Genomic DNA, 17,286 nt, shown 5'->3' on the forward strand with positions numbered 1-17,286 from the left:
AAAAAAAAAAAAAAAAAAAAAAAAACCTTTCCCTGGCTCCATCAGATCTCCTGGGTCCTGAGCTAAGTCAGATGCTGTCATTTGCATAATGACCACTGGGTTAGAACCAGATTCCTTCCAAGCCTGGTTGAGGTAGGGAAAATCCTTTCCACCCTGGTTCAGCTGAAAGGGGGAAAATGGTTTTCCAATATTTTACAAGACTACTAAGAGGAAAATTATATTTATAGAAAGGCGTATATAAGGCTGAGCTTGGTGGCTCACACCTATAATCCCAGCAGTTTGGGATGCCAAGGCAGGAAGACTGCTTGAGCCCAGGAATTTGAGATGGCTTAGGCACCATAGCAGGACCCCATCTCTACAAAAAAGTTTAAAAAATTAGCTTGGCATGGTGGCACAGATCTGTAATCTCAGCTACTTTGGAGGCTAAGGTTGGTGGGTAGCTGGAGTCCAGGAGATGGAGGTTGCAGTGAGCTGAGACTGCCACTGCACTCCAGCCTGGGTGACAGAATGAGACCCTGTCTCAAAAAAAGGGGCATATTTGAGTAATGTCTGGATCTATTAATTATAGCACCAGAAAGGTGACAATTATTTGGCACCTACTATGTGTCAGGCTGTATTCTCAGTGTTTGTGTAAGCTTTGGGTCCTACAAGAAGCTGATATCACTATAGGACTAAATGCATTGTAAGTTAATTGGGGGAAATGCCTCTGAAGAATACAGGGAGAGGAGGTAGGTGGAATCCAGGAGACTCCATACCACCATGCTGATCTGACACCTGTGAAAGGGGAGCAGGAAGGCATGATTGGGCATGAAGAGGATTGGATCACAGCACAGTCCTAAGAAAGTCTCACATAGGCCACTGGAGAGGGACTTAGTCCACATTGCCCACTGAATGAGCCAGCACTAACATACCCACTATCCTCAGTCACCAGTTAAGAGAAGACGGGTGAAAGTGTGTCTTCAGCACTCATAGGGTGGCAGCCGGAGGCTGTCTGCTCTTTGCAGCACTTTGAGGTAGATATTATCTATTCTATGCCAGACCTAGACCCTGTTAATCCCAATAACAAAATATCAGTCCCAAGCATCTGTTCCCTCTGATATTACCCTCTAACTCTCCAGCTTGCCCCCATCCAGTACCCTGACTCTAGGGATTCTTTGTCCCAAAATAACTTCCATTTGTTGACCTTCCTTCCATCCACTAACCCTCCAGCCATGGACTCTACTCCCTTTTGCCTCACCACACTTTCCTCAGTATTTGGCTTAGGATTCGTGGTTCATCAATATGATAATTTCCCTGGGTCATTCACCAGATATCTTCAACTCTTTGTCTTTCTTTCACCTAAGAAAACCCTCTGCCTGACTGAATACAACTCTTTAACTACTGTGTGCTTGAACCTGAGACCTGAAACAGCATGATTGGCTTACCCAAAGTTAATGATCAAACACTTCAAGTGGACCTCGGTACTTTCCATGTATCCCTTTTCCCTAGTCTATTCACTCTTACTCTTATGGAAAATTGTCTTGTACCTTCTCTCTCTTCAAATTTCCAACACGTCTTCCCACTAATTCTCAACGATAACTTTGTTGAGAAAAGATATATTTCAAGGACATGGCATAGGAGTTGGGGCTCAAGGATATGTGGTCAAACCCCAGCTTCAAGGAAATGTGATCAAGCTTAGAGGAAGATGAACTCCTCACACTTAATCAATATGTCAGACAGGGATTGTCACAAGAAACAAAGCTGAAGCCAAGTTTCTAGAATTAGATGCACACAGAGCTCCCACAGTTTTCTGAGAGTTTACTTCATCCACATAATCCAATAAGGCTCCCTACCATTTTGGTAAAATTCCAGCAAGTGGGGAGGGAAAAGGGTGACACACCCTCCCTTTAAAGGAATAATCCTGAAGTGGTATGCACAGAGTTCCCCTGAGTTTTCTGAGTCTGGGCAAGAATTGAGCCTGTTGAGGCAAGTGGTGTGGTTCTAGCCATGAAGACACAAAAGCTTCAAAAACTAATGTCAGGCAGGATACACCTTGGGGCTCCCATGATTTCTGGCTACCACATATTTCTAGAGCCTCTCTGTCACAAATCAGCTATCTCCAACAGAAACAATTGTCCTATTTCTCTTTTCATTAAATTAAGTACTTTATAAACACTTGTTTTTTGCCTAAAGACTACTTCTGATGACCAGTTGTAAGGTAGGGATAATTTACATGCCCTAAACCTTCAGAACAGGCAAGACTTTCTGACTCATGTTATCTCTCATTAGAATATCTCCTCATATTTCTCAGGATGGCGATTCATTAGCCCCACTCCTCTCACTTGATGAGACCCTAAGTCAGCTTTGAATCTTATCATTTTCATTTGACTCTGCCACTAGGGTAACTGTCCAGTAGCAATGGAAGATCATTTCCACTGGGACCTGTATTTATCTGTTCACTTATTTTTTTAACAAGCTTTTATTGAGTACTTCTATGGGATAAGTATACTGGCAGTACAAAGATGAATAAGATAAAGTCATAATCCTCAAGGACTTCATCTTCTAGGGGAAATATACATGAAAAAGAATTAATCACAACAGATTTTATGCATAAGTTAAGTCATAGATTTGGCTGCTGTAACAGAAACAAAAAATAAAGGGGCCTTAAACAAGATGGAAATGTATTTCTATCTTATGATAGTCTGGGCAGGAGGAGAATGGGACTAATAGGGAATCTTCATAGTGTTCCTCTGTGTCATAGTTCTATCCATATGGATAGATGTCATGCTCATCCATCCACAGAGAGTTGACTTCATCCACATGGCCCAGTATGGCTCCCACCATTTTGGTAAAAGCACATTCCAGAAAGTAGGGAGGGCAAAGGGGAAAAAGAATGGCACATCCTCCTTGTAAGTGAATAATCCTGAAGTGGTACACATAACTTCTACTGGCATTCCATTGGCAAGAACATAACTTCTTCATTGCACCTTGAGATAAGAGATCTTTAAAGAGAACTACTAATGCAATAACTAGGTGAGAAATGATGATGGTCTTGCCAGTTAGAATACATATAATCAAAAAGAAAAAAAACCTTGCTTGTAATTTCATAAGTTTCAGAACTTATGATATTTCAAGTTTCAGAAAAGTTCAAGAATGAAGTTTTTCAGAATATGATCTGTTCAAATAAATATGCATGTTTCGTTTATAATAAGATACTTTCCCCAAATATCAGCCACATATTGTGACAATAAAAACCTTCTAAACTCACATGCTGCTGCGTATTTTATTATCTATAATGCTTTCATTTATTAATATTTATGAATTTGCTTCTCCCAGTGGATTTTCAGAGCATTGCCTCTTCCATACAATACATAAAAATCTGATCTTGCAAGATGACCTTTCAGACTAACTTTTTATTCTTATGCTAATACAATTCATTTTTATTCCTATTGTACATTTAATTCCAGAGTAACATAATGTCTCAAAGTTACCTTGTTTATGCCTATGGAACTCTTTAAAGAATATGATGTGAAATTTATTTTCTTATTCAAATTCCTACTCTTTTGTTTGCTATTATTAAATTCAAATCACATACACAAAGATAACTTTCTCTGAGATGATTTTAATGAGAGAGTGTTTATGTTAATTGAGACTTTAGAACATATACGTGATATAATTTGTGGTTGAGTTGTTTCTATACAATTCTAATGTATCATTGATTTTACTCCTAGTGTAGCATTATATACAAACTAGGGGTTTAAGTTGCAATTGTTAATAAAAACAGGAATAATCATAAGATATAAAATATTATAGGACTAAAATAGGTCTGGTAACACTGAATGAGTTTACTTTTTTTTTTTTTGAGATGAAGTTTCACTCTTATCGCCCAGGCTGGAGTGCAATGGCACAATTTCAGCTCACTGCAACTTCCACCTCCTAGGTTCAAGCGATTATCCTGCTTCAGCCTCCCGAGTAGCTGGGATTATAGGTGCCTGCCACCATGCCTGGCTAAGTTTTTGTAGAGATGGGGTTTCACCATGTTAGCCAGGCTGGCCTCAAACTCTTAACCTCAGGTCATCCAGCGCCTTGGCCTCCCAAAACGCTGAGATTACAGGCATGAGCCACCGCATCTGGCCCAAGTTTACATTTTAACATTAAGGAAATTAGCAATAACTTCTCAGAAATCAAAGCAACTTGTTCTGTTCATTTCAAATATAAATAACCCCTGACATTTATAGTAGTTTGGGACCTTTTTCCATCTGCACACGAGACATAAATAAAATATTCAATTCAGTAATAATTTACCAGTATGACAGTATATCTTGTGATTTTGCAGTGTTTTGTTTTTCACATGCATCATCTTGTTAGTGCAGCTCCCAATGGCCCTCACTGGGTGAGTGTTACACTTCTATTTTATAGATGTAGAAATAGGCTTAGAGAGGCAAGATGACCTGCCCAAGGTCTTACAGCTAACCAAAAGAGTGCTAGAAAATTAGGTGGGTATTCTAACTCAGAACCCAGTATTCTTCCTATATGTGGCACCTGTCACTCACCAAGGTCTAGTATTTGTCCAACTATCTGCCCAACTATTGTCATCAAGACAATTAATATTTCCATTGTCTTAATGGCATCCCTTGTCCCCATCACATCTCACAACTATGTCACCTTCATCATAAAGAACTACAAAAACAGTACTGTCTGATTTAACAAGCATTTATTGACAGGAAGGGAATATAAAGTGAAACATGGTTCCTGCCCTTCAGTTGAGAGATGAAGTATAGGCAGCAGTTAGCAATTTCAAATTGCTTTTAGGTCAGTGTTCAAATGAATAGAGACAATGAAGTCAGAGAAACCTTGCTAGAGTGATGAAGTTATAGCCTTTAGTAGTACCATACTATATGTATACTGTGCTTATTTTTGTTATATGATTTCACTGCTTTAGCCTTTTCAGCTTGCACAAAATGAAAATAGTTACCAGAGCTACATTTTCCAAAGATGCAAATCTAAGATGATTATCAGTTCAGATACTGTCTTTGAGAGGGGCTGGAAATGTAAAGAAACAAATGATAGAATATTTATAAGAAGGGTAAATACTTAAGTTAAAATTTAGAAATCTTAACACCTCTACTTTTGCTTTTGAAAGTGGTCACATGATAACTTCAGCATGGGCAAATTTGGGACTCAAATTATAGGAAGAAACCTTCCTCAAATTAAGAGGAAATATTAAAGAAATACAAGTGAGGATTTTTCCATTGCTCCTGGGCAGAACCCATTGTTCCTAAGTCGTATTTGCCAAGCTTTTTGTATTTGCTCAGGTTTAGATATTATGTATTTATTTATGTCAAGTCGCCCCTTGGTATCCATGGAGGATTGGTTCCAAGACCTCTCTTGGATACCAAAATCAATGGCTGCTCAAGTCCCTGATATAAAATGGTACAGCCTTTGTCTATAACCTATGTACATGCCCTTGTATACTCGAAATCACCTCTAGATTACTTGTAATACCTAATACAATGTAAATGGTATGTAAATTGTTGTTTCACTGTATTGTTTAGGTAATAATGACAAGAAAAAAGTCTGTACATGTTCATTACAGTTGCAATAATTTTCTGAAATATTTTTGATCTGTGGTTGGTTGAATCCATGGATACAGAACCCACAGAGAGCTGTCTGTATCTGCTTCTTCCATTAACCTGTTAACTGCATGAGGACTTGGCATTCCCAGATTCCCAGCACTAATATAGTGCCTGACACACAGCAGGAATACAAATATTGGTGAATTTTGTAGAGTTTAATCTGAAACTTGCCAGTCCAAACTCTGATAACTCCTAAGCCCTGGTGAGACCTACGTAGGCCAGATAGTTTTTAGCCACTAGGACTAATGGGAAGTATATTATTTATTATGTATTTTAAATTAAATAATATTATATTTAAAGTAGTTCTTTATTGAATTGCTAGTTTGACGGCAGCTATTTACTTAGGGCCAAGAGTATGGCACAAATGACTCCCTGGGGAGAGTTTAGCAGTTGAAATAGAGGACATAGTCCAATCTCTTAGCACCACAAGAACGTTTCAATTTCTTAGTGGCAACCCTTGTCCCCATCACCTCTCACTACTATGTCACCTTCATCATAAGGAACTACCACAACATACTACTGCCGGATTTAACAAGCATCTGTTAATCTCCTACCATGTCTTCAGAAGAATGCTAGTTATTAGAGAGAGATGCAGAGGTGTATAGGAAATATCTGGCTAGTCACAGTGGCTGACTCCCATAATCTCAACACTTAAGGAGGCCAAGGTGGGAGGATTGCTTGAGACCAGGAGTTCAAGACAAGCCTGGGAAACATAGCAAGTCCCCGTCTCTATGAAAAAAAAAAAAATATCTGGATGTGGTGATGCACACTTGTAGTCCTAGCTACTCAAGAGACTGAGGCAGGAGAATTTCTTGAGCACCCCACAGGAGTTCAAGGCTGCAGTGAGCCATAATTGTGCCAGTCTGGGTGACAGAGCCAGATTCTGTCACACACACACACACACACACAGAGAGAGAGTCTATGGAGTACCCTTTATGGGTCAGGCAGCATGGGGCAGGCACTAGAGAAATAGTAATTAATTCCCACTCTTATAAAATGTATATTGTATTTCACCTTCCAGTGGGAAGGAGAGATAATGAATTGTGATAGGTGCAATATAATTGAGTCTAGAAAAGGAAGTAACTGATTCTGCTTCTCTATGACAAGGAAAGCTCCATAGAGGAAGCAAAGTTTGAACTTGGCCTTGAAACATAGGTGGAGTGCCTTATTCTGACAAGGATCCTGCCTTGTATTTCAAAAAGCATGAAGACATAAAAAGTGTGTCTCACTTGTTAGGGGAGCTGTCAGAATGCTCTTGGCTGATAGCTACAGAAAATAAACTCATCATGGCCTTAAAAAGTAAGAAAATGTATTAGCTGAAACAAGAAACCCAGAGGAAGGGTGACAGCAAATTGGTTAATTTAGGGGTAGAATCCACCATTGGAAACACACATCTTTCTCATCTTTCTGCTTTGCTATTCTTGATGTATTGGCCTTTCCCGCAGACTGGTTCTCCTCCTGGTCATCTAATGGCCACAGCAATTTCAGGCACTATGTCTAGGCAAAACATTGGTCAAAGGAAAAAGAAATGCTCTCTTTCTGAATATGGAAATTTTTCTTGGGAACTTCCTAGGAGAGTTCCCTTTAGTCACGTGGGCCTGAATTGCACTGCTTCCCCTAACTACATCAACCTCTGATGTGGGAAATGAGACCAACAGTGGCTGGACCTTGGGCTGGAGCTGGGATTTGCCTCTATCACAGTGCATGGCCATGGAGCAGGGAGTGGGGAGGGAGCCTGTATAGGCAACAAGCTGAATCAGCTTTAGGAGAAACTACTGGGCTGGTGAGCACTTAGTTTGAAAGGAAAGCAGAAGGCAGATGTAGCCTTGTATGTCATGTTAGGGGCTTATACCTTGACCTCTGTGCTATGAGGTGATGTCATTTCTAGAAAAGTTTCAAGTTACATGGTTTTAAGGAAATAGTATCATTTTTAACCAGATGCTCAGTCCATCTTGAGGACACCATCATAAAAAGTCACATATAGGTACTTAAGATACCAGGAAATATGTCTTATGTAATATGCATACTTCTAAATCACACACACACACACACACACACACACACACACACACACACACAGACACACACACCTGTCTTAGTTTCTGTTCCCAATTATGACCAGAAAGCTAATTAGGAAATAAAAGACTTAACATTTAAAACACCTAAAATAGTATATTGTTAATTCTATCAAATGGTTATTCTCTCAAAGTATTTCTGATCATTTAATATAATTTTATTCATCACAGACCTCTTTCTTTTAAGAAAGAGAAAACAAATAGGAAACAGGAGCAGAAACAAAATTATTTTTGCATTTTCAGTCTTTTCCATGGCAGTCTTTGGTGGTTAAGTTAGAAAATAGCCCCCCCTTGTGACCAAAAATTAGCTAATTGGTCATTCAAGCAAAAACAAAGCAAATTTTAAGCGAGTCTCCAGGAAGAAGAAGGAAGCAGGAAAATAGGAAAAGGCTGTCCCCTTCAGGATGATGTTAGTGTTACAGCTCTTCTGTTAGAAATTGTCAGTTCACAAGCCCTTTGTTTATGTTGGCATGGTTAATTCTGATGGTTGACTCTAATGCCAAGAGTAGATTTATATTTTACCTATCCTGTAGGAAAATTATTTTTTAACTCTCCTATTGTTTGTTTTCTACATTTTCTCTATATTTACTCTTGGCTTTTACAACATGCACAAGATGAAATTTCTAGAAAAATAAAGTTAAAAGTTTAACCTTATTTTCCCCAAATATTACCAATTGTGATCAGATAGCTAATGGAGGTAACATCTCTGGAGGGTGTGAGGGGATTTAGAAAGGCAAATGAAATAGGAAATTTGGTAATCAAAGAAATTTTTTAAAATTTTTAATATTTTCAAATCTGCTTTGTTGAATATCATCCCCAAATCTTCATGTACTATTTAAATTAGCGTCATAGACATAAAGTATTATTTTAGGTAACTGATGAGTATAGTCTCTAATGCTGAGGAAAGCATAAATATTAACATTTTTTTGAAGATGAAAAAGAACAACCCTACCAAGAAAATAGGGAACTTAGTTTAGCTTTAATACCTGGAAAAATATCCAGAAAAATCATTGATCAGCCAGTTTGTATTTATTCACAGTAATTTGCAGAATTTGTTGGTTTTTTAAAAACCAACATGGCTTTGTAAAGACAAAAAAATTCACACATTTAATCTAAGACTAAGACGAATTGAAATTAAGATAGGCTAATGTGTTGATTCATTTCTCCTGAATAATGATAATAAAAATTATCTGCTCTGACATTTATCGAGGACTTACTGTGAACCTGGCATTTTGCTAAGCACTCTCTATACAGCTCATATAACACTATTGTTATATGGAGTACACATTATATTACACATGACAACATTTCACAGATAAGAAAAGGAAGGCTTAAAGAGTTTAAGTAGTGTTCTAAGACCAAGTCGTGGACTTTGATTTCAAACTCAGAATTGGCTCACAACCTCTTAACCACTAGGTTTGCTGGAAGTCAGGACTGGTATTCCACAGGCTCACATTCTCCAATCCTCTGAACTTTAAGTTGTATCTAGTTGGGTTATGGGTATTTAGTTCATTCTGCATCAGCTGGATCTTCCACATGATGTAATCTCCAAATCATTCAACAAAGACATTGTTGTTAATAGAGTCCACTGGGGTCAATTAAAGAATCAAAGTCAAAGGGGAGAAGAGGGTGGTATTTTGACCAGAGAGGAAAAGGCCAATGATTTAATTTGGGAAGACTCTTTTTTAAAAGTATATTTAAACATTTATTGTGCTCAAAATTTAAATAAATCCAAAAAATTAAATAAATCATGTAACTCTATAAAGTACAAAATAATTCATCACCTTCCTTTATTATTTACTCCTTATTTTATCTGAATGTTTATAGCTAAGATTTTCTTAAAGCAGTTTACCCATGATTACAGCTGCTTGAGAGACCTGTCTTGTGGCATGTATATGTGTTTCACCGAAGGCAATTTGGGAATGTGTGTTGGATCAAGATTCAGAAAATGTAGATTTGGATTTTCCATTTATTATGCTAGTAAACTTAATCAACTTACCCTCTCTGAGCCTTATTTTCTCAAGTCTGAAATGGGGATAGTAATACTGGCTTATCAGTACTCTCTGCACAGGATTCTCATACAGAATTAAATTCATTTATGTATTTGAAAAATATGAAATCCTATATCCAAGGAAAGGATCGGTGTAATTACTGAAAAGAAGAAATCCTAGTGTACTTCGGGATCTTTTACTACCATTAGCATCACTTTAAGGTAGAGAAAATGAAAGCTGTGTCCATGCATGTTAGAAGTAATGTTTTCCCTTTTTGTATTCATTTTAATTTTTTAAAATGTTGTTTTAGATTCAGGAGGTACATATGCAGGTTTGTTACATGGTGTGTTGGTCTGTTTCGCATTGCTATAAAGGAATACCTGAGACTGGGTAACTCATAAAGAAAAGAGGTTTATTTGGTTCGTGGTTCTGCAGGCTGTACAAGCATGACACCAGCATCTGCTCAGCTTATGGGGAGGCTCCAGGGAGCTTTTATTCATGGTGGAAGGTGAAGGGGGAGCAGGCATGTCACATGGTGAGACAGGGAGAAAGAGAGATGCTAGGCTCTTTTAAACGTTCATATTTCACAGTACTAATAGAGTAAGAACTCATTCATTACCATGGGGAGGGCACCAAGTCATTCATGAGGGATCTGCCCCAATGACCCAAGCATCCCCCACTAGGCCCCACTTCCAACACTCGGGATTACATTTCAACATGAAATTTAGAGGCGACAAACATCTAACTATTTCACATGGGTTTATTGTGTAATGATGTGGTTTGGACTTCCAGTGAAAGCATCCATAATCCAAATAGTGAACATCATACCCAATAGGTAATCTTTCAACCCTCACCTTCCTCCCACCCTCCCACCTTTTAGAGTTGCCAATGTCTATTATTTCCATTTGTATGTCCATGTGTACCCATTGTTTAGTGAGAACATGCGGTATGTGATTTTTCTGCTTCTGAGTTATTTCACTTCTGATACTCTTCTAAAAGGGAGAACTTAGGTTTCCTAATAGGTATACCATTAGATGATAATTGTACTCTTTAGCATCTGGAATCAAAGTTTATTCTGGTTTGCTCAGCCAAAGCTCTTAGCTCTGGATCTGGTGTGGAAGAAATAGAGCGGTCTATTCTCATCTGGACCAATCCTGGGAAACATCCTCATCTCAATTAACCCGTACGTTACATCACAGGTTTTTTTGTCTGTTTTGTTTTTCTGTCACCACGATTCCCCATCCAATGGCTCTTGTGGAAGAAAGCAATGTACAGAACAGGCACCAAAGTAATATTTATTGAATGCAGGAAGTGGCACCAATAGGTTTTTGTTGTTGTTGTTGTTGTTTTTGTTGAGACAGTGTCTTTTTCTCTCTCTCTCTCTCTCTCTCTCTGTGTCACCCAGATCGGAGTGCAGTGGTGCAATCTCTGCTTACTGCAACCTCCACCTCCCTGGTCTAAGGAATTCCCTTGCCTCAGCCTCCTGAATAGCTGGGATTACAGGTGCATGCCACCACACCTGGCTTTTTTTTTTTTTTTTTTTTTTTTTTTTTTTTTTTTTTTTTTTTTTTTTTTTTTTTTTTTTTTTTTTTTTTTTTTGTATTTTTAGTAGAGATGGGGTTTTACCACATTGGTCAGACTGGTCTCAAACTTCTGACCTCAGGTAATCCACCCACCTCGGCCTCCCAAAGTGCTGGGATTGCTGGTGTGAGCCACTGTGCCGGGTCTTTTTTTTTTTTGGGGGGGGGGACTTTGTTACACAGACTGATGTGTAGTAGCACAATCACAGCTTACTGCTGCCTCAACCTCTAGGCTCAAGCGATCCTCCCACCTCAGCCTCCTGAGTAGCTGGGACCACAGGCATGCCACTGCACCCAGCTAACTTTTTTAGCTTTTGTAGAGATGGGGTTTTGCTATGTTGCCCAGGCTAGTCTCAGACTCCTGAGCTCAAGCAGTCTTCCAGCCTTGACCTCCCTAAGTGTTGGGCTTATGGGCGTGAGCCACTGCACTTGGTTAGAAGTCTTAAATGACAAAAAGGAGTGAGCTAGATAAAAGAGAAAAAGGGCATTTCAAGTAGAGAGCATAACACGTACAAAATGTGAATTGTTTGGGAAACTACAAGTGGCTGGGGGTGGCTAGAGGAAAGGCAGTGTGATAGAGAGGTAGTGCAGCTTAGCCATAGCCACTGCCAGGACTCTAGAGCCTGCCAGCTTTGGTTTGAATCCTAGTTCCACCTGTCTCAGCTAAGTGTCTTTGGGCCAGTTACACAACCTTTCTGTATCTACCTCATGGGGTTTAGAACTATTAAATGAATTATGGTATCTTAAGTGGTTAAAATATTGCACAATACAGAGTACTCCTACTATTAATATTGTTATTGTGAATGGTGAGATAGGCAGGGGACAGGTCCCAGAGGCTCCTACATTAAAAGGAAGAAAATTAAAACTATAGGCCAAAAGCCATGGGGAGGTTTGGAAGGTTTTTGTAAGAAGTAAGGAGAAAGTATGTGATTTGATTTTTAGAAAGGTTGTTCCAGTACCTGGATAGCAGAAGATGGATCAAAGGAAATCAAACTAAAGACAGGAAGGCCAGTGAGGAGGCAACTGTAGTAATCCAGATAAGAGAAATGGAAACTTAAACTAAGTCAATGCCAGGTGCAGTAAGGAGGAGTGAGAGCATCAGGTGAGAGTGAGCAGGAGAAGCCACAGGACTGGGTTCCTGAATCTCAGTTGTCAGGCCTCGGTAGTTGGGTGGTATGGATACCACTCACCGAGAATGGGAACGCCAGGAAAGAAATGGATTTGGAGAAATGTGGGTGAGCTTAGTTCTGTACATGGTGTCTTTGGTTTTGGACATATTGGGTTTGAAGAGAACAGCCAAGTACTGATGCTTAGTAGGCAATGGATAAGTAGGCTTGTGCTTCAGCAAGAGATCAGAACCCTTTGATAAGAAACCTGGCCCATTTAGAAACGAAGCTGTTTATACTTCCGGACTGGAGAACAACTATTTTTTGTTAGTTGTTTAGCAACTTACCTGCTCCTGTTTACCTTCTCAACTCTTTGGCAAAACCAAGTCTGTGTTAAGTTCCTGCTTTTTGATGCACCTACAGTGGTTTGTGTTTTCTGACTCAAGAAGTATATAGAATGAGTCACTTTTTTTTGGTTAGACTCAAACCTAAGAGAATGAAGAACTAGAACTTCTGGAAACCATCATATAACCAATGGCAATAATGTGGGTGATCTTTGCCTTAATTATCGATAGTCATATTCAAAAGATTAACTAAATCCCATTAGTTAATTAGTTAATGGAAAATGGAGATGTTTTTGAGATTCTTTTGGCAATTCAATTATCATTGATTATTCAGTAGTGTCTGAAACAACGATACTGCCAAAATTAGACATATACTCATTGCTTTGGCTATATTTTGAGAATTTTGTCAACTGACTGTCTTTGGGATGTCCTTCCTTTGGACATATAATAAATATAATAAATATACAGTAGTTATTTGAATGTGTGCATCTGGTTGCAAAATTGGCATGTGTGTATATGTATAATGTGCTTCTAGTTTTACACTGTTTAGTCACTCAAAAATGTTATGATGACTCTGCAACTTTCCCCCATAGGTATCTCTGATGAATACATAACACCTATGTTTAGTTTTTATAAAAGTATTGGGGAACTGAAAATGACTCAAGAGGAGTATGCTCTGCTTACAGCAATTGTTATCCTCTCTCCAGGTAATTTCAATGTTACATTTTAATTTTTATGCCATTTTTTTCAGCATACTAGTAATAATGTTTATTGGAAAAAGTCTGGTAAACACAGAAACATAAAGTAAAGCGGCCTATAATTTTACTATCCAAATAGAACCATTATTAACCTTTCAATGCACTTCTTCTCAGTCTTTTTTAAAAAATCACACTTATTCATTCAATAAATGCATATTGAACACCTATTATGTAATAAACATGGTGTGAAACACTGGGGATGCAACAAGATACAGCTTCTGTGCAGCTGACATTCTGGTAGGATGAGAAAGATAATAAATGAAAAAACAAAAATATTTGTTCAGAAGGTGGTAAATGCTACTAAAATCTAATGACAATATAAAGAAAGAGAGTGGCAGGAAAATGGTATTTTAATCTATGGTCACAGAAGGCTTTTCTAAGTGCGTAGCATTGGAGCAAAGATCTAAATGAAATTACATACTTTTTAACATAATAGGCAACTTTTTTCAGAGTTTATATTTCTTCAAAAGTCATTTCCCAAGTCATTAAAAATTACATTGGTAAGTTTGTTGTAATATGTACAACTTATTCCATTGTATGAATATATAATCATTTACTTAATCTTTACCAAATGTTTGTATATTCAGGATATTTCCAGGGTTTTTTTTCCTAAAAAATGTTGAGATGAATACCTCTATAACTTCTTCTATATTTTTGAGTTACTTTAATAATTTGGGAGTCGAATGATGCCATGTTCATGATTCCTAAAACATAATTACAATGTTAGCCTTAGACCATTTTATATACTATATTGAGGCAGAAGCTAGTTGTCACTTTGATTTACCATAAAAATGATGGTTTGTGATTAAAAAAACTACTCAGCAGAACCTACTAAAATTATGCATGGCCTTAGTCATTTCACGTCTGAGAATATACTCACCAGAAAGGGTGCTTACATCCACCACAGGGGTTTTGACTGGAAGGGAAACTAGGGGGCCTTCTGGGAAGCATTACACGTGTTGTATCTTGATCTCGTTATAATTACATGTGTGTGTCCATAAAAATTCGTCAGGCTGAACACTTAAATTTTACCTTCTGTGTACAACATTTGTAAACATACACTTCAAAATAGTTAACATTGCTATAATTATGTCAAATTCATGCTTTTCCACTTTTTAATTTTGTCATTTTATTTTAAACTTCAAAACAGATAGACAATACATAAAGGATAGAGAGGCAGTAGAAAAGCTTCAGGAACCCCTTCTTGATGTGCTACAAAAGTTGTGTAAAATTCACCAGCCTGAAAATCCTCAACACTTTGCCTGTCTCCTGGGTCGCCTGACTGAATTACGGACATTCAATCATCACCATGCTGAAATGCTGATGTCATGGAGAGTAAACGATCACAAGTTTACCCCGCTTCTCTGTGAAATCTGGGATGTGCAGTGATGGGCATCACAGGGGAGGGGTCTAGCTCCTTTTTCTCTCTCATAATATTAATCTGATGTATAACTTTCCTTTATTTCACTTGTACCCAGTTTCACTCAAGAAATCTTGATGCATATTTATGTTGTAATTACATGTATAACTTCCACAACTGTAAATACCGGGCTAGATAGAACAACTTTCTCTATGTTGTGTTTTAAAAGGCTCCAGGGAATCCTGCATCCTAATTGGCAAGCCCTGTTTGCCTAATTAAATTGATTGTTACTTCAATTCTATCTGTTGAACTAGGGAAAATCTCATTTTGCTCTTCATCTTACCATACTGCATATATTTTATTAAAGAGTTGTATTCAGTTTTGGCAATAAAGCAGACATAATGGCAATAGGCTTTTCTTTGGGAACAAAATTTGATAAATATACAAACTGGCAATAGGCTTTTCTTTGGGAACAAAATTTGATAAATATACAAACTCATTTCTTTTTATGTTGAAAGACAGGCCATTGAATCTGAGGAGATAATTTACAGAAAGATACTGTCTCTCATTACATCAGTGGCACTTTTCTCATCCCTGGAAAAGTCCAAGTGAATAGTCATTCATTTGTAACAGCCCTCTGATCATTTTCTTTTCTTTGAAGTTCAAAGAGAATAGCATACGGAAAAGTTAACAATTTTCACAAAAAATATTCCCTAAAGCAATCCCTTTCCGCATAGTCTTGAGAAAGGATTCACAAATTCAGAGTATGCAGATAACTGCAGTGATGGGACTTTCCCTTTCCTGTCTTAAAAATGCTCACCATTGGCTTCATTGTATCCAATTATTCATATTTCTATTTCCTTTTGCTTTTTGATAACATTCCTATAGCTGGGTGCACGGCTGCTGTATACTTCCCCCAAAGCAGGAATTAGTTTATTTCCTTCCTTCATTGTTACACTGTTGCATTTTTCTCCCCATTATCCTTTGGTGAATACAATAAAACACCTTCTATAAGTAATGGGCTTATATCTCCCTTTCTCCTAAAATTAGCCAAAGTGGAGCATGTTTAGCAAGCAGTTTGTTTGTTTGTTTGTTTTTTGGTATCAAAATACTAGGACAATCCTGGAATTCTAAAAATAACCAGTCTAAGGAAAACTGATGTATCAGAATCCAACTAATGGCTAGCATCAGTTGGATTCTGATACAACAAAAATGTCTTGAGTTCCCAATACAAGATTCATTTGCTAAATTCCATGGATGATACAAAAATGATTAAGACCCAGTAACAGGGCTGAGCCCAGTGGCTCACACCTGTAATCCCAGAACTTTGGGAGTTTGAGGCTGAAGGATTGCTTGAGCCCAGGAGTTTGAGACCCGCCTGGGCAACATAGGGAAACCCTATCTCTACAAAAAATAAAAATAATAAAATCAGCCAGGTGCAGTGGCTTGTACCTGTGGTGGTACCAACAACTTGAGAGGCTGAAGCAAAAGGATTACTTGATCCCAGGAGTTGAAGGCTGCATTGAGACATGATTGCACCACTGCACTCCAGTCTGGGCAACAGAACAACACCGTGTTTTCAAAAAAAAAAAAAAGAAAGAAAGAAAAGAAAAAACCCAGTAACTGCCTGGAGGGAGTTATAAAAGCTGAAGTGGAACTTGCTGTAGGTTTACCCTGGAACCCAGAACAGTTTCATAGAGGAGATGGTACTTCTGCTGGGCTTCAAGGGATAGCCCCAAATTCAGTGGGTGCAGGTAGGAGGGAAGGGGTTCAAGGTGAAAGAGGTGGCAGAAACAAAAGGAAGAAGGTGATGAATTGTACAGATATTAAAAGACCATACATAATCTGGGGAGGGAGGGAGGGAGGGTGCATAGTCTCTTTCTAAATTTCAATTTCACCATTGTAAAATGCAGAGATCAATGCTTACTGTTTAAGGGGATTTAGCTTATTAATCAAAAGTAAGTGGGAAGTAGCAGGCCCACCAGGGAGAGGGTTGGTGAGAAAAGGACACCGAAGAAAGAAGGAAATTTCTGAATGCCTGAAAAGGTAGCTGTAGTTCATGGGAGCTGAGTGCAGTTTGGTGTCTCCAGATCTCATGACATCTGTGCAGACAGCACTGAGAAATGAGCCCAGGACTGGTGGGGCACTCGAGGCAGAGCAAGAAGGTTAATCATATAGGTCTGGATTTATTCAAGTGGTTAAGACCTTGTAATAGCAAACAATAATGCTCATCACATGGAAAACTCATAGTGATACTATTAGTGTCAGGTCTCCAAGTCCAATCCTGGCCATTATAGCCTTGGTGATCTGCTCATACACCTCCTGATGGTCTCCAGGAGCCAGAAAGTCTGAAGTAACCGGGTGGCCACAAAGACACATGAAACGACTGGTTCCTGCCTCAACTAATTGCTCTCCCCCTGCAACATTTGAACATTGTTCCTGCTCAGCCTTGCGAAA

The 17,286-nt window shown here is 38.4% G+C and overlaps 1 protein-coding gene across 6 annotated transcripts in view; it reads left to right on the forward strand.

Moving 5' to 3' along the window:
- NR1H4 (nuclear receptor subfamily 1 group H member 4) overlaps nucleotides 1-15,237 on the forward strand; it is an 86,108-nt gene extending 70,871 nt beyond the window's left edge. For 3 of the 6 annotated variants that reach the window (XM_017516481.2, XM_017516458.2, XM_037734188.1), the window contains 2 exons: nucleotides 13,305-13,418; nucleotides 14,620-15,237. In XM_017516481.2, the coding sequence (XP_017371970.1) occupies nucleotides 13,305-13,418; nucleotides 14,620-14,858 (353 nt within the window). In that variant the 3' untranslated portion in view covers nucleotides 14,859-15,237. Of the gene's footprint in view, nucleotides 1-13,304; nucleotides 13,419-14,619 lie in introns of those variants that run through there. The other 3 variants (XM_017516466.2, XM_017516454.2, XM_037734184.1) reach the window with 3 other exon arrangements.
- The last annotated feature ends 2,049 nt before the right edge of the window (nucleotides 15,238-17,286 follow it).

Source organism: Cebus imitator, unplaced genomic scaffold (genome assembly GCF_001604975.1).
Source record: "Cebus imitator isolate Cc_AM_T3 unplaced genomic scaffold, Cebus_imitator-1.0 Scaffold18, whole genome shotgun sequence".
Classification (NCBI taxonomy): Eukaryota; Metazoa; Chordata; class Mammalia; order Primates; family Cebidae; genus Cebus; species Cebus imitator.